The sequence below is a fragment of the Petromyzon marinus genome, chromosome 60 (assembly GCF_048934315.1).
Source record: "Petromyzon marinus isolate PM22_M1 ecotype Great Lakes invasive population chromosome 60, UKy_Petmar_22M1.pri1.0, whole genome shotgun sequence".
In the NCBI taxonomy this organism is placed as follows: Eukaryota; Metazoa; Chordata; class Hyperoartia; order Petromyzontiformes; family Petromyzontidae; genus Petromyzon; species Petromyzon marinus.
This window is the reverse complement of record NC_133726.1, coordinates 9,249,997-9,273,468: the sequence shown is the minus strand read 5'-3', so window position 1 is coordinate 9,273,468 and position 23,472 is coordinate 9,249,997. Positions and strand designations below refer to the sequence as shown.

Below are 23,472 nucleotides of genomic sequence, written 5' to 3'. Positions count from 1 at the left end.
GATTCAGAAGACGTCTTGTGAATACAAACGATAAGCTCAACTAAGTGGAAATTTATAGCAGGAGCCACTACGCGTTTCTTAATGTTTAGTGGGAAACCGGAGGACTCGGAGGAACGCAAACTCCAAATAGACAGCAGCAGCAGTTTTCGATTTAAAGCTTTCGTGACTGCAAGGATTCATCTTATTTGGTTCTTTCGGTAAAGTCACGTAGAATGAGAATAAAATAATAAATTAATAAAATAAAATAACACAGTGAGAATTTAACTGTGCAATTTTATTTTATTATTTTATTTTATTCTCATTGTACGTGACTTTACCGAAAGAACCAAAGAAGATGTCCAGTAGTTGTTGAAGAGAAATCCACACGACGTTTCAACAATACGAGGTGCAGACGTTTGGCTCACAACATCCAGCAGCGCATCACGCAGTTGGCAGAATTGTTATCATGTCCCTCTACTCGTGGATAATGCGGGGAATGTTGGACTTCTTTCGCACCGTACGTAGCCAACCGTGCTAATCGGAGGTGCAGGGAGGAAGGACAACAAAGTAAACACAACTACAACAAGCAGTTCTAAAGAAACGAGTTTGTCAACCTAGATGATGATTTAAAAGTGCGTAGCTCCCAGTGCCTTCCTTGCATCGGAAGGAAGAGCGCGTTCCAGACGGCCGCGCAAGCGCATTCGAAAGCGCCGCGCGATGCGGTGACCACCGCCTTGGTTCGATGGGCAGCAGCCAAAAGCCGCCGCTGCTGCTGCTGCGAGGATGACCGGAGCTCCCGTGATAGTTTACCATCGCTGACAACCCCTTATCAGTGCCCTACCAAAATTACAGACCAACTCACACCGTATTGGTCACCCCGTGCTCCTTATACATCTCAACGTTCATTCTACAAAGTCCCATCACAAGGGAGAAACACAAATAGACAAGTATTTGTTGCCTGTATTGAAACGGCTGTACGCTGTATGGGCCTGAACACTCAATTTCCCTGTACAAGAATACGGGCTAAGCCGTGTGGCTTCACACGGCATGGATTACACTCGTGGACGAGATCAGCGAGGTAGATGTCATGAGCCTGCTGCTTCGCGTGTTCTCTAATCCGTGTGGTCCTCTCTTTGTTACCACATTTAATTTCAAGACCGATCCTCATATTTTTATACTCGCAAGGGAGCTCCCATGATGAAGCTGCTCACCACGAGCTCTCAATGTCCTGACGGTGGCATTGTCTTTGTGCTGTTCGCCTTTTAGCCTTGTCCTCTGGTCTAACAGTGTGTGAGACTCGGCTCTAAAGAAAGCTGTCTCTGGTGTGGACCAATCAGTTTCAAAGACAATGTTCACCACAAGTATATGTGGTTAATGCAGATATGATTATTTGCAAAAGGTTTCTGTTTCGTGTTTTAACATCTTAACACAGCTGTTTTATTGCCAGAAAGGGTAAAACCTATTCTCATACGAGGGACTAAATGTTGAAAGAAAATTCGCGGGCTCGTCCACGAAACGCTAAACACCACCGACATTGAAAGTCACAGTCGCGCAATGACGCCCCAATCATTCTTCCGTTCAAAACAGGGGGATGAAACCCGAATGGGTAAGAGCCGCAGACCCACGCGTCCCTCTTGTCGCACGAGAACGTAGCGGCTCGCCACAGACGGCTTGAAAACTACTGCCAGACAGGAGACGCCACCCAAACGCAGGCGGGCAAGCGCGGATCACGGGGGAGGATGTTTCTCTCCGCCGTCCAAAGTGTAGCCAGCGGCGCCGCTGAGATTCCGGACGGGACAAACGCTGTGAAAGAACTTTTATTTGATTTTTGTTCGGTAACCTGGGACTGTCTAGCCCAGTTCTTAACATCACCCCGAGATAAAGTAACCAATACCAGCATGCAACCGCGCAATACATTTCCCAAATGTGATAAAAATGTGTGTTTAACTTCGTGCCCGTGGCGAGCGCATGGGAGAGTGAAGGGGAGGGTTTATATGGGCAAAGAATGGGTTCCATATTCTATAAACTATCAAACTATGTTTTTATTTTACCAGGTAAGGGCCCACTTATCTGCTATATAGCTCGTTTTTTTCAGAAGCGAGCTGCCTATCAAAAATGACAGCTCAACGAAGCGGCTCATACATCACGTGGGGATATTCGTCGCGGCCAAGTATTCCGAACGCGTGACGTTGATTCTAAATGTGGAGGGAAAATCGGAGGACTCGGAGAAAAATCCACGCGACCAGGAGGAGAACATTCAAACTCCAAATATACAGCAGGTGTCAGGGTTGAGATCGAACCCAGGACCTCCTGTATACCAGGCGAGGGAGTTAACATCTCATAGCCACCGTGGCGCCCCAGTTAAATTGTAGATTGTCTTTAATGGAGGGGGGGGGACTATTATTATTATGTAGCGACTTCCAGAACTTACTCCACTGAGAATCTGTGATGGGATTAGCAGATATCCCATCCCATAATGCCGTCGTTCTGGGTCTGACTGGTCTGTTATTAGAGAGTAGGATATTTATGTTTTTTACGATTCTGATATTTTTGTACGGAGTTTTATGGCTCCAAAGCCAGGGTATCAATGGCGTTGTTGGAAGTTTAAGCCTTTAGTTCATGTGTTTTATTGAGGGGGTTGGGGGGGATGCTTTCCTGAAAGGTGCGACGACAAAAATCGAAACAACGCAAAATAAAAAGCGATGTTACAGGGCAGTAGTAGGTGGTGGTGGTGGACGCACAGTAGGGGGCACAGGTGGTGCATCGGCCAGTCGTCTCAGTCAGCCGACCCGTGGCACCTGCTGGGTCTGCCCCGTGACCTCCTGCCAGCGGCGTTCGACACTTCACGTGGCCTCATCAGTGCCGGATTATCCTAGCAGCACATGATGCTGCGGGCCCCGCACTTTCAAGGGCCCCGCGCTAAATGCTTTCAAACTATCAATTCCGGTTCAGTGATTCTGCACTTGCTCTATTACTACAGTACTACACCGCGTTCAACTTTTATGAACGACTCGGTGTTTAAGGTTAGCGATTTGTCGTATTATCTGACTGTCCAGAAAATGAAAAAATACAATTACTTTACTATGCAAGCAAAAAAATTGTGTTTTAATATTTACGTGGTTTTATTTTATCTAGGGCCCCTTAATAACATCATGCTCGGGGCCCCGCACTTAGCTTAGTCCGGCACTGGGCTTCAACGTGCACGTAGCCTGGCACAAGCGCCGTGGTGATGTCGCCGCTACTTAGTGGCGAATGGCGGTTGTTGTTGGTGGTGGAGGCGAAGGCTGAGAGGCCGATGCTGTCAGCGACGTGAGCGTGTGGGTTGAGGCGACACAAATCCGGTGGTGGTGATGTTAACAAAGTGGCAACGTGGTTTGCGAAACGACGCAAGGAGAGGGGTAACGTACATTTGGGTCTAGCCGTATTTGAACAAGTGTGAGATGGGGCACATCGTGTTTGTCTCTGACGTTTTGGAAAGCTATCGACCATGCCCTCTTGACGAAGTCACAACCCCAGTCTCGTGGGTATTCGCGTTCCTCCAGGGCAGCCAATCCACGCCCTTGTCACCTGTCTAGATAGATGGGTAGTCCCGCCAGATGCCTGAGTGGGGCTGGAGCCAGCCGAGCAGGGTGAGTTGAAGTTAACGGCGTTGTCCCTGTTGGTTGTAAGTCATTCCTGCCAAGCACCACGGCGCTATTGAGAAATGTCCCCCCCCCCCACCATTGCTTCCAAGTGCCTCCAACTGCTGAGCACATCCAGTTTGTCACCGTGAATGCTGCAATAGCCAGGTAGTGTTCACGGAGGTTTGGTGCCAATATAATATATTTGTACATTATGATTATTACTACTACTACTTTATTGTTTGAAAGCTATGATCAGGTCGAAGCTATGATCAGTTTAAACCCAGAGCTTAATTTATCATTCGAGATTCTCCGGAACGCTGCTAGGCTGTCCCGGAGAAGAGACTATCAGCGTGAAGCACTTGTACTAGAGTACACAGTACGCCTACCTATAATAATCCCATATTTTTGTACCCTATAGTCCCACACGCCACCACAGTATCACGAGGACAATATAACGTGAGATGGATTGGGGGTTGCCAAAATTATTCCTGGAAAAGTGTTCCGGGCTGTTCCGGCTGTACTTAAACATAGCTTCAAGCTACAATTGGGTTGAAGCTATGATTCAGGCTGTAGTTGCGATGATGTCGAAGCTCTGATGTTGTGGCTATGATGAGATCGGCCTGAGATTGAAGTTGTCAAAAAGAAGCTATGATGAGGTTTAAGCTATGATGACGGTAATGCGATGATGATGACGATGATGAGATTGAAGCTATGATGATGGCAATGCGATGGTGATGATGATGACGATGACAATGATGAGGTTGAAGCTATGATGACGGTAATGCGATGATGATGATGACGATGATGAGATTGAAGCTATGATGATGGCAATGCGATGGTGATGACGATGATGAGATTGAAGCTATGATGATGGTAATGCGATGGTGATGATGATGACGATGACAATGATGAGGTTGAAGCTATGATGACGCTAATGCGATGATGATGATGACGATCATTCGATTGAAGCTATGATCACGGTAATGTGATGGTGATGATGATTATGACGATGATTAGATGGAAGCTATGATGACGGTAATGCGATGGTGATGACGATGATGAGATTGAAGCTATGATGATGGTAATGCGATGGTGATGATGATGACGATGATTAGATGGAAGCTATGATGACGGTAATGCGATGGTGATGACGAGGGTTGTCAGTAGATCTTGTCCGAGCAGAAGCACGAGGCTGGGCAGTAGGAGCGGATTATTTTCCCGTTCCCCGTTGGAGCGCAGCCGTAGATCGTCTTCATCGGGTCGCAGTTCGCGTACAGGTTTCTGTACGGACACGCGTTGGCTGTGCATGTTCGTGTGCACAGCGTGAACACGAAGACACACACACGCACACGTGCAGACACACGCACACGCGTCACACACACACGCACACGCGTCACACACACACGCACACGCGTCACACACACACGCACACGTGCAGACACACGCACACGCGTCACACACACACGTACGCGTCACACACACGTGAGCAAAACCGTCGTGCTATTATTCTCTCCTCGAGTGCAGGGCGATCGCAACGCGGACACTCAGTCGGGTAACTGTTCCTGCGCCTGTTTAGAAACCGGTCAGTGACCTTCCTGAACAACGTCTACACACGTGCGATTCGGTTGGGCATGTTTGTAATGACTTAATATTGCATTCATTTAAACAACAAACTAAAACTATTATTTTACCAGGTAAGACCCACTCAGCTAATGTAGCTCTTATTGCAGAAGCGACCTGGCTATCACAAATGATAGAGCTCAACGAAGTGAATTTGTCACGTGGAAATGTATAGCAGCCAAACACCCGAAGCGCACGCCGATTACTCACTGTGGAGGAACCGGAGATAAACAAAATCCACACGGCCGCGGGGAGCAAGGGAGACACGCGAATTCCAAATACACAGCAGGCGTGAGGGTCGGGGTCGAGCCCAGGGCCGCCTGTAAACTAGGCGAGGGATACTCACTGCAGAGGTCGTTCTCGCAGTCGTTGGGGCAGCTTCTGCATGGGCTTCCCTCATTGTAGGGGCGACTCAAGCGAGTGTTGAGGTTACCGCTGTGAGAGACAACACGCAAAATGACCAAGTCATACTCAGCAGCCGCAATACTAGAGCCGGGCTATCCGATTATACAGGGTGCTTCGAAGATGTTTTAACACTTCTATGAGACTATCGTTTTTAATGGAAAAAGACCGGATAATACACTGTAACATGATAAGAAATGTATGTTAATGTCTTCAAAAAGTCAAAGAGTCTCCACTTGTTCGTCTTCATTGTCAACGCGTGCCTGGAATTTTCTCCAGGTGGTCTCCCGAGCCTGAAGGCAGCAGCACATTTCTTGTGGCATTTTTGCAAATTCTCCGAAGTGTTAACAATTTTTTGAAGCACCCTGTATAATCAATTATTCGGGATGTCCCAGCATGCTTTGCATGTCAAGGTGACAACTCCATGACCAAGCAGTATCACGTTTGGCGTTGGGAGGTTCACGGGTTTGAACCCTGCAGCCGCCCTGGTTAACACAACAACAATAATAGTCATGGTTATTTCAACTTGTAACGCACACGGAATTTACTCACTCTCACAGAGAGAGAATGAATGAGGGGCGAGAGGAGGAAACAGAGGCAAGCGGGAAGGCAGCCACGCTATGGGCCGGCGTCAACAATTGCCGAATCTCTGTGGCCATCCACATACGACGGTTTTGTCGGCCAATTGATGAGCGTCTACATGTGGGAGGAAACCAGAGCACCCCGATAAAAACCACGGGTGCGAAGGGGAAACACCCTCCCTATCCCCATGAGGACAGAACAGGTTTGCGTCGTCAACATGTGTTGCTGTATAAGAATCGGTTTTACCATTTTTAGTAATAAAACAGTTGTGTTAAGATGTTAAAACACCAAACAGAAACCTTTTTATCTTGATTTGAAGCTTTCGTGACTGCAGGAATCAATACTCTTTGGTTCTTTCGGTAAAGTCACGTGGGTAGAAGAATAAAATAAAATAAAAAATCATATATCACGACGTTTCGATCGCAACACAAGCGGTCGTTCTCAGGCGTAAAAAATACAGCGAGAGAGCTGTTACCACAACAAGACATTAACACAACTGACATGCTTGCGTGCGGGGATGGAATTCCTTTCCAGCTCAGACCCCGCCTGCTTGCCCTTCGTCACATATTTAACCTCTTGTTGTTGTAGCTGCTCTCTCGCTGGCTCAGCAGTTCCACTGCTGGATTATTTTTTCCGCCTGAGGACGACCGCTTGTGTTGCGATCGAAACGTGATATATTATTTTTCATTTTATTTTATTTTTCTACCTACGTGACTTTACCGAAAGAACCATAGAGTATAGAAACTTTTTGTAAGGAATCATGTCTGCATTAACCACACACAGTACTTGTGGTGAATACACAAACAAAAACATTCTCTGATAATCAAGTTATACATTGTCTTTTAAACTGATTGGCCTACACACGAGAGACAGCAGCAGCCTTCTTTATGGCCTAGTCTCACCACCACCAGTGTCAGACCAGAGAACAACGCCAAAAGGCGAACAGCACAAAGACAATGCCACTATCAGGGCAGTTACATGCCCTGTTCACCACAAGTATGTGCGGTTAATGCAGACATGATTCCTGGCAAGAAGGTTTCTGTTTGGTGTTTTAACATCTCAACAACAAATTTTGATTTAAAGCTTTCGTGACTGCAGTAATTCATATTCTTAGTTTTTTCGGTAAAGTCACGTTGAAGAGAAACAACAAAATAACAAAATATATATAAAACAATAAAAAATTCTCACGACGTTTCGACCATAACTCAAACGGTCATCATCAGGTGTGTCGGTTTGCATAAATTTATTTTTAAAACGGCACATTTATTTATTTATAAAAAACGTTGGCGTCACGCGCAGCGATTGGCTGTTTGCCCAGGACTAGTCCATCTATTTTTTTGAAAAGAGGAGGGGGGAGACGAAATTTTTTATAATGTATGCTGTCTGAAAGCCACTGTAAGCGTGAACAATCAATCAAGAACTGAAATGATTTATCAAATCTTTCCAATGATTGCTAAGATAGAATCCATCTTCTCGGTTGAAATTGTCTCTGTGCTTGTATATGTGGATAGCCTCATGAACGAATCTCTCATGGAAGCCAGATGGCTTACAAAGAACCTCCGTACACCCAGCCATCAGATTTACCATGGAAGTCGAAATAGATGGCAAGATACCTTTTTTGGATGTCCTAATTAAAAAGAGACCTGATGGTTCAATGAGCCACTCTGTCTACAGGAAAGCTACCCATACGGATGCTTATCTGAAACCGGATTCCCACCACCATCCATCACAGAAGAATTCTCTCATCAAGACTCTGTATCATAGAGCCCAATGCATATCCGACCAGGAACACATAAGCAGTGAACTCAAGCACGTACACCAAGCTCTTAGGGCTAATGGTTACTCCGACTATACAATCCGCAAAGCTATCACTCAAACCATGAAGAAGAACCCTCTTGAGGAGCCTTTCAAAACCATCACTTTACCCTACATTGCTGGGATCACAAAAAAGATCTCCAAAATCTTGAATAAACACAAGATCCAGGTCCGTTTCAACACATTACATAAAATCCGTGATCTGGTTCCGTCTGTAAAGGATGTGATTCCGGACATACAATACCCTGGTGTCTACAGACTAAGTTGCCTCTGTGGTAGTAGTTACATTGGAGAAACCAAACGCCATGTCTCGGACCGCATTCGTGAACATAAAGCAGACCTTAAACACGGTAGGACCAACACCTTGGCCGTAGCAGATCATTGTTCTAATTCAGTAGGCTCACATGCCATTGACTTTTCCAAGACGGAGGTTCTTTGTAAGCCATCTGGCTTCCATGAGAGATTCGTTCATGAGGCTATCCACATATACAAGCACAGAGACAATTTCAACCGAGAAGATGGATTCTATCTTAGCAATCATTGGAAAGATTTGATCAATCATTTCAGTTCTTGATTGATTGTTCACGCTTACAGTGGCTTTCAGACAGCATACATTATAAAAAATTTCGTCTCCCCCCTCCTCTTTTCAAAAAAATAGATGGACTAGTCCTGGGCAAACTGCCAATCGCTGCGCGTGATGCCAACGTTTTTTATAAATAAATAAATGTGCCGTTTTAAAAATAAATTTATGCAAACCGACACACCTGATGATGACCGTTTGAGTTATGGTCGAAACGTCGTGAGAATTTTTTATTGTTTTATATATATTTTGTTATTTTGTTGTTTCTCTTCAACGTGACTTTACCGAAAAAACTAAGAATATCTCAACAACAGTTTTATTGCGAGAAAGGGTAAAACCTACTGATACTGGCAAGTCAAGGTCCCATGATGTCGCTGCTCACCCCGAGCTATCAATGCCCTGATAATGTTTTTGACGTAACCGTCTCTTCCTGGCGAGCCAGCGTTCTAGGCTCCCTCAACAACCACGCCAAGGCAGTTTGAACGACATCTGCGCGCGTGATCCGCCAACCCTCCGCTGCCGCCTCCCCCGGCGCCGGATCGCTGGGCGCTTGCGTAGCCAAATCCGACGCCGGCAGGCCGATGATTCGGTTCACGCATCGGGCTCGTCACCCCGAAAAACACCGCGGAGAGCCTTACGTCAAGTGAAGTCAGCTTTCTTGATCACATACCCCTGCATATGTAGTGACAGGGTGCCATCTGTTGACCATGAAGGATAACTACGGCTATGGGTGCGCTATATAACAGCCTACCATACGAGGGGTGTAACTGGGCCAAGGGTCAGAGGCGGGGATCAGTTTGGAAGCTCCTGGAACCTAAATGAGAGTTCTAGAAGAGGGGCGTGGCCAGAGGCGGGGCTTGACCACGCTGAGGATTACATAAAAGGGAGGGTAACCGGAGGTTCGGGGCTGTCGTGGGGGTTCAGATCCTGGCAGACGTCGCTGTCTTCGCCATGAACTCTTCATCGTCGTCCGGCCGCATGGCCGATCCGCTGTACGGTCCCCATCATCGTCGCCGTATTAGTCAGCCAGCTATAGAGTTAGGCGTCGGCGATGTGGCTGTATGAGTGGGTGAGCTATACGTATCTCAGTGTGTATGATATTCAGTGACTCTGCCCGTAAAGTGTGAGAAATCAACAATGAACCCTCTACAAGTCGCGTCTCGGAAGTCGCTCACTACACATACAGTACATGAGGTACATGGCGGTGAGATTCTTTAGTCCCGTGTCGCTCTCTCTCGGTTTGTGAAAATTCACAATGACAATGTAAACAGCGGCGATATTTTTAAATATGTAAAAATGTATTAAAAACTAAGTAAAATTCGTGTTGCTGATGATGAAAGTGACGTGTGCTTAGCAGAAATAGTGTCCCCTGCGGGTGAGCTTTATAAATGGTCTTGTTATGCAACATTTTCTTGTTTGGTTAATGTCTAGTGCAGACGGTGAGGTGTTCCACCCCCACTCCTTCCCCCGCCCCTCCACCCCCGCTCGCGAGTGGCGCTGTTCGCCCCGAGTTTCGCGTGTGCACATCTAGATGGAGTACTCACGCGGGGCAGTAATGGCACACGTAGACATACTTGTAGATGGCCTCTGGGCAGTAGTTGACCGCACAGCCCAGCTGGAAGGAGCTGTACCACACCACCTGAAGGGACGGAGAACAGCAGGGCAACAGTCTCGATGTCAATGAGGGGGGGGGGTCAACGTCTCCGCCGATGGGTGCCGCGGTTGATGCAAACGCGCCGACCCGGGTTGCCACCTCTGTGGTTCTCAGTGCCAGAAGGGAGGGGGGGGGGCTATAAAGCGACGCGCAGCTGACAACGACAACAAAAAACACCCGGCACTTTTCATCACCGTCGTTGTCATCATCGAACTCGGGCCGCCGGGTTCGTCGCGCAGCGCGCTAACCGCTGCACCGCCGCTCCCCACAGACGCGCGCACCTGCGTGTAGTGGCCAATGTCTCCGGGGGCGGCCGGACCCTTGCCGAAGATGAAGCCCGGCACCTCGGCTTCGTTATACCAGTCGAGCACGGCGTCCTGCCACGAGAGTGGCGCCGTGGCCAGGAAGATGTTCTCCCCGCACTGGAACGCTGCGGGCACGGGTTGGGTGAGAGAGTGTGGATAGGGCTATAGTTAAAGATGTGGATAGGATTATGGTTAGAGATGTGGATAGGATTATAGTTATAGATGTAGGTAGGATTATAGTTAAAGATGTAGATAGGGTTATAGTTATAGATGTAGATAGGATTATAGTTATAGATGTAGATAGGATTATGGTTAGAGATGTGGATAGGATTATAGTTATAGATGTAGATAGGATTATGGTTAGAGATGTAGATAGGGTTATAGTTAGATATGTGGATAGGATTATGGTTAGAGATGTAGATAGGATTATGGTTAGAGATGTGGATAGGGCTATAGTTAGATATGTGGATAGGGTTATGGTTAGAGATGTAGATAGGATTATGGTTAGAGATGTGGATAGGGCTATAGTTAGATATGTGGATAGGGTTATGGTTAGAGTTGTGGGTAGGGTTATAGTTAGATATGTGGATAGGGTTATGGTTAGAGTTGTGGGTAGGGTTATAGTAAGATATGTGGATAGGTCTTCTTTGGTTCTTTCGGTAAAGTTACGTAGAATGAGAATAAAATAATAAATTGATAAAATAAAATAACACAATAATATTCTCACGACGTTTCGGCCACAACACAAGCGGCCTTCATCAGGTGAAGGAACGAGACTGTCTGGTAGGACTCCAGCGCTGTCCTACCAGACAGTCTCGTCCCTTCACCTGATGAAGGCCGCTTGTGTTGTGGCCGAAACGTCGTGAGAATATTATTGTGTTATTTTATTTTATCAATTTATTATTTTATTCTCATTCTACGTGACTTTACCGAAAGAACCAAAGAAGATGAATAATTGCTGTCACGAAATCTTTAAATCGAAAAATATGTGGATAGGGTTATGGTTAGAGATGTAGATGGGGTTAGTGATGTGGATAGGGCTACGATCAGAGATAGGACCGTGATTCGGGATCGAACTGTGGTTCTGGCCGAGGCTGTGGTCGGGGCCGTGGTTGCTGTGAGTGCTCTGGGTCGAGGGCTCAGCTCAGCTCAACGTGCAAGTGCCCCCTCTGCTCCGTGCCCCCTTCAAGGTACTCTCACCTGAGGTCTTGCGATTCTCCGCGGGGCTGTGGTTGAGGGTGCATCTCTTGGCCCAGGCCAGGCTGTTGTTGCCAGCAACCGAGTTCCATTCCTGCGCCGGCGGCAGACGGACAGACGGTCCCACTGGGTCACGTTCGACCAGATGGCGCGCAGGGGATGTCGAGAGCAGTGGTTCTTCTTAACCTTTCTTGGCTACTGCTGTGGGACCCTCACCCCCCCTCCTTGTTTGAATTTTGTTTCAACCTATTAACCCCCCCCCCTTTTTGCCTGACCCAACGTGGTTCTGAGAAATACACGAATGGATTAATGAACGTCGATATTTTAACCCTAATTGCCCATTTCGTGCGGTTACCCCAACTGGTTCGGTAACGAATACGTTTGAAAACCCTTTCTGGCAATAAAACAAATTGTGTTGAGATGTTCACACGCCAAATATAAACCTTTTGCCAGGCATCAAGTCTGCACTAACCACACACACTTGTGGCAAAACATGCAAACAGACAATGCCCTCATTAAATTTGGATTTAAAGCTTTCGTGACTGCAGGGATTCATATTCTTGGTTCTTTCGGTAAAGTCACGTAGAAGGGAAACAATAAAATAATAAAAATATAAAACAATAAATTCTCACGACGTTTCGACTGCAACACAAGCAATCATCATCAGGTGTGAAAGCCACAGTAATAAAATTTGAAAAAGTGTTTTTCACACCTGATGATGATTGCTTGTGTTGCAGTCGAAACGTCGTGAGAATTGTATTGTTTTACATTTGTATTATTTTATTGTTTCCCTTCTACATGACTTTACCGAAAGAACCAAGAATATAATGCCCTCATTATTATGTTTGCGTGTTCACCACAAGTAATGTGCGTGGTTAACGCAGTGATCTTATTCCTTGCAAAAAGTTTTCTATTTGGTGTTTAAACATCTTAAACACCTCCTCTTGTTGTATTGCCAGAAAGGGTAAAACCTATTTTTTCATACTTTGATACTGACTAAAAGGTCCCATTTTGAAGCTGCTCACTCCGAGCTATAACTGCCCTGACAGTGGCATTGTCTTTGTGCTGTTCGCCTTTGGTGTTCTCTGGTCTGACACTGGTGGTGGTCAGACTTGGCCATAAAGAAAGCTGATGCTGTCTCTTCGTGTAGGGCGATCAGTTTCAAAGACAATGCATAACTTGATTATCAGAGCATGTTCACCACAAGTATGTGTGGTGAAGGCAGACTTGATTCCTTGAAAAAAAGGTTTCCATCTGGTGTTTGAACATCTTAACACCTCCTTCTGTTGTATTGCCAGAAAGGGTAAGACCTAGTCTTAATTTTTTTCGTACTTTGATACTGGCAAAAAAGGTCCCATTTTGTAGTTATGTAACTGCCAGCGAATACAACAACAACAAAAATCAACGGACGCTCTGCAAGCGCGAGGCAAATTGTTCATGCGCACTGGTTCATAGCGTGTCAACCCACACGGTTTACCCTGTGCTCTTGTACGGGGAAATTGAGTTTTAAGGTCCGTACGGCGTACAGCCGTTTCAATAGGGCCAAAAAGTGTGTTTTTCCTATGTGTTTGTGTTTCTCCCTTGCGATGGGACTTTGTAGGATGAACGTTGAGATTATAAGCGGCACGGCGTGACGAATAAGGTCTGAATTGGTCTGTAATGAGGTGGGCACTGATAAGCGGTTGACAGGTTTGCTGGTTGCTCGTGTAAACCAAAATAAAGGTCCTTTATGTCGTTCTAAGGTTACTACGTGGATGATAATTGCATCGTAGTTATTGTAAGTTGGCAGAGTCGTACATTATCATGCGCCAATGACTCTCGCGTACGACATATGATGTCACACATTTATAAATCACCCGACGTTGCACACCCTGTGACGTTGCCACGTGCACCCCCACGAGGGGGTGGGGGGTCCTTGCCTACCCCCCGTTGGGATCCCACTGGCTTAGGATGAGACCCCCAAAGGTCGAATCCGGCCTGGGGTTTATTTTGCTCAAACAAATCCCGCAGCTTGGTGTGGGTCTGGGAGAGCCACGAGGCATGTGGACTTCCCACACACATTGTGGTTGTGGGTTCAACACGAGGTCCCGGCAAGTGTGTGTACGTGTGTACTGTATGTTGGACTTCTTTCACGCCGTACGTAGCCAACCGTGCTTAACGAAGGAGGGGTGAGTGTGTGGGTGACTGTGTGAGTGACTATGTGAGTCGATGTGTGTACGTTGAACTTCTTTCGCACCGTACGTCGCCATCGGCGCTAATCAGAAGATAGGTGGGTGACTATGTGAGTGGGCGAGTGACTATGTGAGTGGGCGAGCGACTATGTGAGTGGGCGAGTGACTATGTGAGTCGATGTGTGTACGTTGAACTTCTTTCGCACCGCACGTAAACCAACCGTGCTAATTGGAGCGTGGCGAGACTGCACAGTACCTGTTTTGTATACGACTCGGCTCACAAACAGAAGGTTGCGGCTTCAAATCCGCCATCATCGATGATCAAGAACGTTCGCAATGCCACTCAGAATCGGGGTTGGAATGTGCGCTAAGCATCTTCTGCCAGAGAGTTCTCTCCGACGTGGCCACTCTGAACCCCCCAGGAGATGAGCAAAGTGAAGCCTCGCTGTCTCTGAACATGGCCCATTGTGTACCCAGGCAGGCCCTCAGTGGTGTTTGGTGTTACTGTGGTGAAAGTTCCTCTGGCTCTTCAAGGGGCTGCGGTGCGACTCTTTGGTTGACGATCCCTGACTGTGGGAGTCCAGATTACCATGGGAGTCTAGTTTACCGTGAGAGTCCAGATTACCATGGAAGTCCAGATTACCGTGGGATTTCAGATTACCATGGGGGTCCAGATTACCATGGGAGTCCGGTTTACCGTGGGAGTCCAGATTACCGTGGGAGTCCAGATTACCATGGGAGTCCAGATTACCGTGGGAGTCCGGATTACCATGGGACTCCAGATTACTGTGGGAGTCCAGATTACCATGGGAGTCCGGTTTACCGTGGGAGTCCAGATTACCATGGGAGTCCAGATTACCATGGGAGTCCAGATTACCATGGGAGTCCAGATTACCGTGGGAGTCCAGATTACCATGGGGGTCCAGATTACCATGGGAGTCCAGATTACCATGGGAGTCCAGATTACCATGGGAGTCCAGATTACTATGGGAGTCCAGATTACCATGGGAGTCCAGATTACCGTGGGAGTCCGATTTACCGTGGGAGTCCAGATTACCGTGGGAGTCCAGATTACCATGGGAGTCCAGATTACTATGGGAGTCAGATTACCATGGGAGTCCAGATTACTATGGGAGTCCAGATTACCATGGGAGTCCAGATTACCGTGGGAGTCCGATTTACCGTGGGAGTCCAGATTACCGTGGGAGTCCGATTTACCGTGGGAGTCCGGTTTACCGTGGGAGTCCAGATTACCATGGGAGTCCAGATTACCGTGGGAGTCCGATTTACCGTGGGAGTCCGGTTTACCGTGGGAGTCCAGATTACCGTGGGAGTCCAGATTACCATGGGAGTCCAGATTACCATGGGAGTCCAGATTACCATGGGAGTCCAGATTACCATGGGAGTCCAGATTACTATGGGAGTCCAGATTACCATGGGAGTCCAGATTACCGTGGGAGTCCGATTTACCGTGGGAGTCCAGATTACTATGGGAGTCCAGATTACCGTGGGAGTCCAGATTACCGTGGGAGTCCGATTTACCGTGGGAGTCCGGTTTACCGTGGGAGTCCAGATTACCATGGGAGTCCAGATTACCATGGGGGTCCAGAATACCGTGGGAGTCCAGATTACCGTGGGAGTCCGATTTACCGTGGGAGTCCGGTTTACCGTGGGAGTCCAGATTACCATGGGAGTCCAGATTACCGTGGGAGTCCGGTTTACCGTGGGAGTCCAGATTACCGTGGGCAGGGGTCGCCAACCAGCGGTTCCGGAGCCGCATGCGGCTCTTTAAGGACTGGCTACGTGAGCGTCATTATGAAGGACCCCGCCGTCTCTCGTATTCACCGCAGTACATTGCGGCGCCCGTCAAATATCGAGTGTTTTTAGTTGTTTTGTTTTACCGAATTCGAACAAAAAATGTCTCTTCTTGTCGTTTTGGTTGCCGACACGACCCCCACAAATAGCCAGCGATAGACGCCCAGACGCAGGGCTTGAACCTAGGATCTCAAGAGTTGCTGGCTCAATTGTCTCTATCTCAAGGGGGGGGGGGGGGGGAGGGGGTCTATAACCCTCCCTCCTCTGCGATGCGACGCTTCCACTCTCGTAAACAAGCCGCGCCGGGCCCGTGCCGAGCTCGGCACAACTTAAGGGGTCGTTTTTTTTTCTTCCCACTAGCAGAACCCGTGCCCGTGTGTGGGCAGACTTTCACGCTGGCTCAGCCCAGATCTGCCAGCGTGGGGGGGGGGGGGAGCAAAGTTGGGGAATGAATGAGAGACTCAGCCCAGACCCCGGGATGGGACTCGAACCAGGAGGGCCATAGTAGGCGCCAGTGGAGCGCGGGGCCCCTTACCATCTTGAGCATGTTGGTGGGGAGCGGCGTCACGTTGGCGCGCAGCTCGTTGTGCAGCCTCACGATGTCCAGCTGCACGTCCGGCAAGTTCGTGTCCAGCTGCTCGATCGTCTGCAGCTCGTAGGCGCCCGCCAGGACGATCATCGCGGCCACCAGCGCCGACGCGGCGTTCCGCGCGCTGACGGCGGACAAGGCGGCGTCAGCCCTCGCGAACATCATCACCGTCGTGACCATCGACGGACGAGTTTCATTGAACACGCAGTAGTAGTAAGTCAGCTTTCGCGACCAATATCCATAATGGGAGGGGGGGGGGGGGTGTCTGGTGTTGTTTGTGGGTTAGATCGCGTCAGTATATAAGTGTGTCTGTCGTAAAGCCGCCACCATCCGACACAGTCAGTCGGCAAGGTTTGTCACGGAAACAAAACGTGCTCAATTAGTTACCAGTTCAGCACTAGCCGGCTGTGCGTTGGAGAGTCAACCCACGACAACATTTACAATTACAATGTAGTGTATAGTGCAGTGTATAGTAGTGTAGTGTATAGTGTAGTGTATAGTAGTGTAGTGTATAGTAGTGTAGTGTATAGTAATGTAGTGTATAGTAATGTAGTGTATAGTGTAGTGTATAGTGTAGTGTATAGTGTAGTGTGTAGTGTATAGTGTAGTGCATAGTAGTTTAGTGTATAGTGTAGTGTATAGTGTAGTGTATAGTAGTGTAGTGTATAATGTAGTGTATAGTAGTGAAGTGTATAGTGTAGTGTATAGTGTAGTGTATAGTAGTGTATAGTGTAGTGTATAGTAGTGTAGTGTATAGTGTAGTGTATAGTGTAGCATACTAGTTCAGCACTAGCCGGCTGTGTGTTGGAGAGTAAACTCACAACATTTTACAATTCGAGCACCGTGACATTTGGCTGGTGATTACAATGTCTGGCTGTCGCCTGATGAAGCTGGTTCTAAACACTGGCGAAACGACAGAGTACTCAAATAGTACATGTTGTAGTGGGTTTACTCTCCAACACACAACCAGTGTGCTGAACTCGTAAGTGATGGCACGTTTTGTTAACGTGACAAACTTTACTAATTGGCTGTGTTGGGTGGTGGCGGATTTAACGACACAGTTATATTTCATGCGATCTCACCCAAACAAAACACTCATAGATCAAATTTTGATTTAAAGCTTTCGTGACTGCAGTAATTCATATTCTTAATTAATGCAAACCGACACACCTGATGACGACCGTTTGTATTATGGTCGAAACGTCGTGAGAATTTTTATTGTTTTATATATTTTATTATTTTATTGTTTCCCTTCAACGTGACTTTACCGAAAGAGCTAAGAATACTCATAGATCAGTTTAAGTTGACATCATCATTATAAACGTATCACTGTGAACATGTCATCAATATCTTCATAATCACGAGCAGCAGCATCTACTTAGAATAAGGTCAAGGTTAGGCTAAGGGAAGCCACGGTGGTGTGATGTCATTTACCTCGCCTGGTACACAGGAGGTCGTGGGTTCAATCCCGATCCTGACGCCTGCTGCTGCTGTATATTTGAAGTTTGCGTCTCTCTCTCTCTCTCATCATCACGGTGGCTAGGAGATGTTAACTACCTCGCCTGATATACAGAAGGTCATGGGTTCAATCCCGACCCTGACGCCTGCTGCTGTATATTTTAAGTTTGCGTGTCTCTCTCTCTCATCATCATCACAGTGGCTAGGAGATGTTAACTCCCTCGCCTGGTATACAGGAGGTCGTGGGTTCAATCCAGACCCTGACGCCTGCTGCTGCTGTATATTTGAAGTTTGCGTGTCTCTCTCTCCGTGGTCGCGTTGGTTTTTTCTTTTATTTCTCCGGTTTTTCCCCTCCACATTTATCGGTCCGTGGCCTGTTAGGAACCGGGCCGCACAGCAGCAGGAGGTGAGAGCGGTGAGTCCGCACGTGGCCCGCCCCCCATTGTTTTATTATTGACCACTTCCGTCCGCGCCTCTTTCCCGCACTGCGCACTTGTCTCAGTCACAGTGTTGGTATAAAGCCCACAAGCTAACCCCTAGTAGCCACAATGAGTAAAAAACAAACGTCGCTGAAGAGCTTCTTTGAAAAGGGGGAAAGACCCAATGATGACCCCCCCCCCCCCCCCACGGGTCCGTGAAAAAATTGTCTTCCACGAAACCAGTCCCTGGTGCCAAACAGGTTGAGGACCGCTGATCGAGATGCTATAAATGTTCAAATGATGGGCTACTTTGTTGAGCTATCATTTGTGATGGCCAGGTCGCTTCTGAAAAACAAGTTAATACCTCGGTGGGCTTTGCCTGGTAGGATGGGGATGGTTTAGTCTTGTATTTGTTTGCGTTTATTTGTTCTTTTTCGTACTGTTTGTTGTTGTGACGTTCTTACCCGCCTCTACTGGACATCTGTGAAAAAGTGCTTTTTGGCTCATCGGATTCCTCCAGTATAAATAACTAACGACTCTGCTTCTGACTCTGAACCTGTAGCCCTGCAAATTCTTTCCGGAGAAAGGGGCCCCCACTCGTGGCCGCTCTCGGGAGCCCCTCGAGTGGAGGGGCTTTGTCCTCCCTCTCCCACGCTGGTCCTGGCAACATTGTGAGAGGTGGCAGTTCCCCCACACATCATCCCGCCGTACGCGACCTGCCCATCGGCTGGCTGGCGAACCCCCCTACGGCTTGCCGATTGCTTGTGTTGTTCAAACATTTTTGTTCTACGTGACTTTACCGAAGGACCCAAAGAATATGAATTTCTGCAGTCAGGAAAGCTTTAAGTCAAGACGTAATTCAAGTAAATAAAATAAAAACTACGAAGTTTCCTCCAGAAGATGATCGCTTGTGTTGTGATCGAAACGTCGTAGTTTTTATTTAATTTACTTTTATTATTATTTTTTCTATCTACGTGACTTTACTGAAAGTACCAAATAATATGAATTCCTGCAGTCACGAAAGTTTCAAGTCAAAATGTAATGACGATTTTGACTTCCGTTTATGCGGGACCCCGGGGTCCCGCCATGAGGTCCACATGTCCACGTGACAAGGCCACTTGGCTGTCACGTGTGGCCAGGTCGCTGCTGAGAGAATAGCGACATCGTCTCGGTGGGTCGTACCTGGTCAAATAAAACTTAGTTTAAGTCCTAACTCAGAAGGGGTTTTTTTTTTAGTGACACCGAGAGAGACGGAGAGAGGAACGCGAGGATTCAACAACGACATCGCCCACGAAGAGGAGTCAGTTGGGACGTGGGCACGACGCCTCCAAGTGTATCACCACGCAGGAGGAGATGGAGCGATAGAATCGGCCAAAATGCAGGTAGCTAGATGGATGGATTGTTGTGTTGATGGTGGTGGTGATGATAAAAATAGGGTTTACCCTTTCTATACTCTTTGGTTCTATTGGGTAAAGTCACGTAAAAAGTCACATAGAACCAAAGAGAATGGATCCTAGCAGTCACGAAAGCTTTAAATCTAGAATTTACCCTTTCTGTCAATACAACTGTTGTGTTACGTTGTTAAAACATAAAACAGAAACATTTTGCAAGGAATACAGTCTGCATTTACCACATATACTTGGGGTGAACATGCAAACAAAAAAAACGTGCTCTGGTAGTATATGTTGATTGATTGTCTTTGATACTGATTAGTCCACACCAGAGACAGCTTTCTGTAGAGCCGAGTTTCAAACAGTGTCAGAGGACGCTAACAGGCGAACAGCACAAAGACAATGCCACTATCAGGGCATTGAGAGCTCAGGGTGAACAGCGATTATAAGAATATACTACTAGAGCACGGTTTTTATTTGCACGTTCACCACAAGTGTTTCATGCGGACACGATTCCTTGCAAAAATGTTTCTGTTTTGATGTTATAACATCTGAACACAACTGTTTTATTGCCAGGAAAGGGGTAAAACGTATTCTTATATTTTGATAGTGGCAAGGGAGGTCCCATGATGGTGGTGATGATAATTACTTACGTGGTCATGTTGACAGGCCAGGTGATCAGGAGTCTGCTGTAAATGCACCACGGGGTAGCAAGCAAACCCTTTATATCACCCACCGCCGCATGCGGTGACGCCACAATAATTTTGCCAATGTGGCAGCAGTCTCCGAAAATTGTTTTTAAAAAAATTGCCCTGACCAGCAGAAATCCTCAGAGTCGCGCCTATGTGCTCACAATAAACACACACGCAGCCGTCATGCTAATGCCGCACTTTCTGCGCCGCCCGGGGCTTCCCAGGATGTTCGTCGATCTGTTTACATTCATCACGCGGTGACAAGTTGGTATTTTCAAAATGAGTTTCAATGCAGCTCAGCTCGAAGTATAATTTTCTTTTAATGGAAGATAAATGATGGGGTTTTTTTTTAGTTTCGACGTATTTTTGTGAACCGTTTGCGAAATTAAATTTTGTTGTTACACCACCACCATCATCATCAATCAGCCATGGTCAATCCACTGGCGGATGAAGGCCTTGCCCAAGCCGCCACCTCTCACGATCCCGTGACGATGCACGATCCGCACGGGGGAGCGGCTGATTGTCACGGCTCCGTCTCCTCCCTGGCTCTACGTCCTCACGGACGCGTTCCGTGCCTTGGCCGCCGCTCCGCTGTCGTTCTTAACCACCGGAGGTCGTGGCTTCGATCCCGACCCTGACGCCTGCTGCTGCTGTATATTTGGAGTTTGCGTGTCTCTCTCTCTGATCAACATCACGGTGGCTAGGAGATGTTAACTACCTCGCCTGGTATACAGGAGTTTGGGGTTCGATCCCGACCCTGACGCCTGCTGCTGTATATTTGGAGTTTGCGTGTCTCTCTCTCTGATCAACATAATGGTGGCTAGGAGATGTTAACTACCTCGCCTGGTATACAGGAATTTGGGGTTCGATCCCGACCCTGACGCCTGCTGCTGTATATTTGAAGTTTGCATCTCTCTCTCCCCGTGGTCGCGTGGATGTTGATGTCGAGCTGCTGCTGCTGCTGATGTTGATGTCGAGCTGCTGCTGATGTTGTTGATGTCGAGCTGCTGATGTTGATGTCGAGCAGCAGCTGCGATTCTACATCGAGGCAGCAGGAGGAGGAGGTTGGTCGATGTGCACAGATGACTGCGGCGCCAGGAGTGTGGCGGAGTGGTTAATAGTCGTCGCTGCTGATGTGATGATGCCTCCTGCCTACCTCGTGTTTGTGAATCGGGCATCGAGGGTCACCCTATGTTGCAAGGTTCTGGCTGCTCTGGGTGGTGACCGCAGCCGATTGTAGCAGTGACTGCAGACAATTGTGGGAGCTTTCTTGCCACTATCAAAATATAACAATCGGTTTTACCCTTTCTGGCAATAAAACAGTTGTGTCAAGATGTTAAAACATCAAACAGAATCATTTTTCAAGGAATCCTGTCTGCATTAACCACACACAGGACTTGTGGTAAATATGCAAACACAAAACATATTCTGATAAAATATGATGCATTGTCTTTGATGCTGATTGGTCCACACCAGAGACAGCTTGTTTCAAAGACAATGCATAATTTATTGACAGCATGTTTTTTGTTTGCATGTTCACAATAAGCACTGTGTGGTTAAAGCAGATAGGATTTCTTGAAAAAGGATTCTGTTTGGTGTTTTAACATCTTAACACAAATGTTTTATTGCCAGAATGGATTAAACCCATCTTTATATTTTGATACTCGCAAAGAAAGGTCCCATAACCGTCGACAGTCACTGTTACAAGAGGCTGCGGTCACCACCCAGAGCAGCAGAACCTTGCAACACAGTACAGCGACTTGCAGAGTTTGCAAAAAAAAATTCCCATTGTTGCAACATCAACATCAGAGTTTCTGCGGCGGCGGTGGCGGCAGCTGCTGCTGTCACCGCCACGGTTGATGCAGCAGATGGGGCTCAGGGGTTTATGGCCCAGACGCTTCGCGAGTAGATCGAAGCGAGTGGGAGAGCGGGGATGGGATGGGTTCGCGCGATGCGACAAATGCCCCCATTGCAGCCGCACGCCAAGAAGGACGCAATCGAAGATTCCGCAAAAAAAGTTCTCGCACGCCGCCTGCCCGCCGTCATTCATCGACCTTAATGCGACACGTTGTCGTTGTTGTTGTCCATCGTCGTTGCTGTTGTTGCGAGAGCAATGTCTCTTGAGACGTTCGGGCCAGGGAAAGAAGCTCCTGGGAGCGAGGTTTGTGGCAGCGAGGATGATTCATGGGCCCCACCTCCTCGGCTCGTGCTCATCGCTCGCAGCGGCGAAGGGTGTGGGGGGGTGGTTGAGGTCCCAGTAAATCATCGAGTGTCGTGTCGCTTGTCTCTGGGCGATGGGGAGACATTAAGGTGGTTGTTGTATTCGTGTGTTTTGTCACCAGGAGGTCTCAATGTCTGGGGTTCTTTTTTTATTTAAAGAAGCCGTGGCCATTATTGTATAAGTCAGCGAACATCGTTGTGCGGTGGGGCGGTTGGAACTCCCCCCCCCCCCCCCCCGGCGCGGTTTCAACTCCCCGGCGATGAATGATATTTTTCTTTGTTTGTCACGGGCGTTGGATGTCCGCGGCGTTTGTTGTTGTTGTGTTTTTGTTGTTGTTGTTTAGCGACGGAATCCTATGACGACGCTTCTCGGCAAGAACAAAAAACGTCTAAAGGACGCCGGATCGCAAAAAAAAAACCTCGCAAACGGCGCGGATCCACGGGGTAACGATGAAACGCGGGCGTGGGGAGACATTCAGAGTGACGGGAAAGTTCTACAGCGCCTTCAGGTGGAGTCTCAAGATGATGATGATGCTGCTGCTGACGACGATGATCTCCAGAATTACCAAAAAATACGTGCAGAGTAGAGAGCCCATTCTGAGTGGTGACACCTTGACGGAGGAGATGCTAGAAGGAAGGATTGCTGATGATGATGCTGATGATGTGTGTAAGATGCTGATGATGATGTATGTATGATGATGTGTGTATGTCAATAATTATGTGTGTATGATGATGCTGATAATGTGTAACACGATGCTGATGATGTGTGTATGATGATGTGTGTATGTTGATAATGATGTGTGTATGATAACACTGTGTAACACATTAATTTTGTTCTTGGGTAGTAAGTGTTCTTTCCTAATTACTTATGCCTCAAAAGTACAGAAAATGGCGATTATTCCCCACAAACTTGGCTTTTGTGACCAGGACAGTGATATTTTGAAATATACCTATTTCCAG

At 47.5% G+C, this 23,472-nt stretch overlaps 1 protein-coding gene across 1 annotated transcript; it reads right to left on the bottom strand.

Annotated features, from left to right (window-relative positions):
* Window positions 1–1,783: 1,783 nt before the first annotated feature.
* LOC116955615 (cysteine-rich venom protein-like) lies at window positions 1,784–22,735 on the bottom strand. The gene is made up of 7 exons (XM_032976774.2): window positions 20,254–22,735; window positions 16,279–16,456; window positions 11,761–11,851; window positions 10,537–10,685; window positions 10,146–10,240; window positions 5,569–5,657; window positions 1,784–4,902 (listed from the first exon to the last, which is right to left on the bottom strand). The coding sequence occupies exons 1-7, from the start codon at window positions 20,259–20,261 to the stop codon at window positions 4,763–4,765; spliced, it is 750 nt and encodes a 249-aa protein (XP_032832665.1). The 5' UTR covers window positions 20,262–22,735; the 3' UTR covers window positions 1,784–4,762.
* Between the last annotated feature and the right edge of the window lie 737 nt (window positions 22,736–23,472).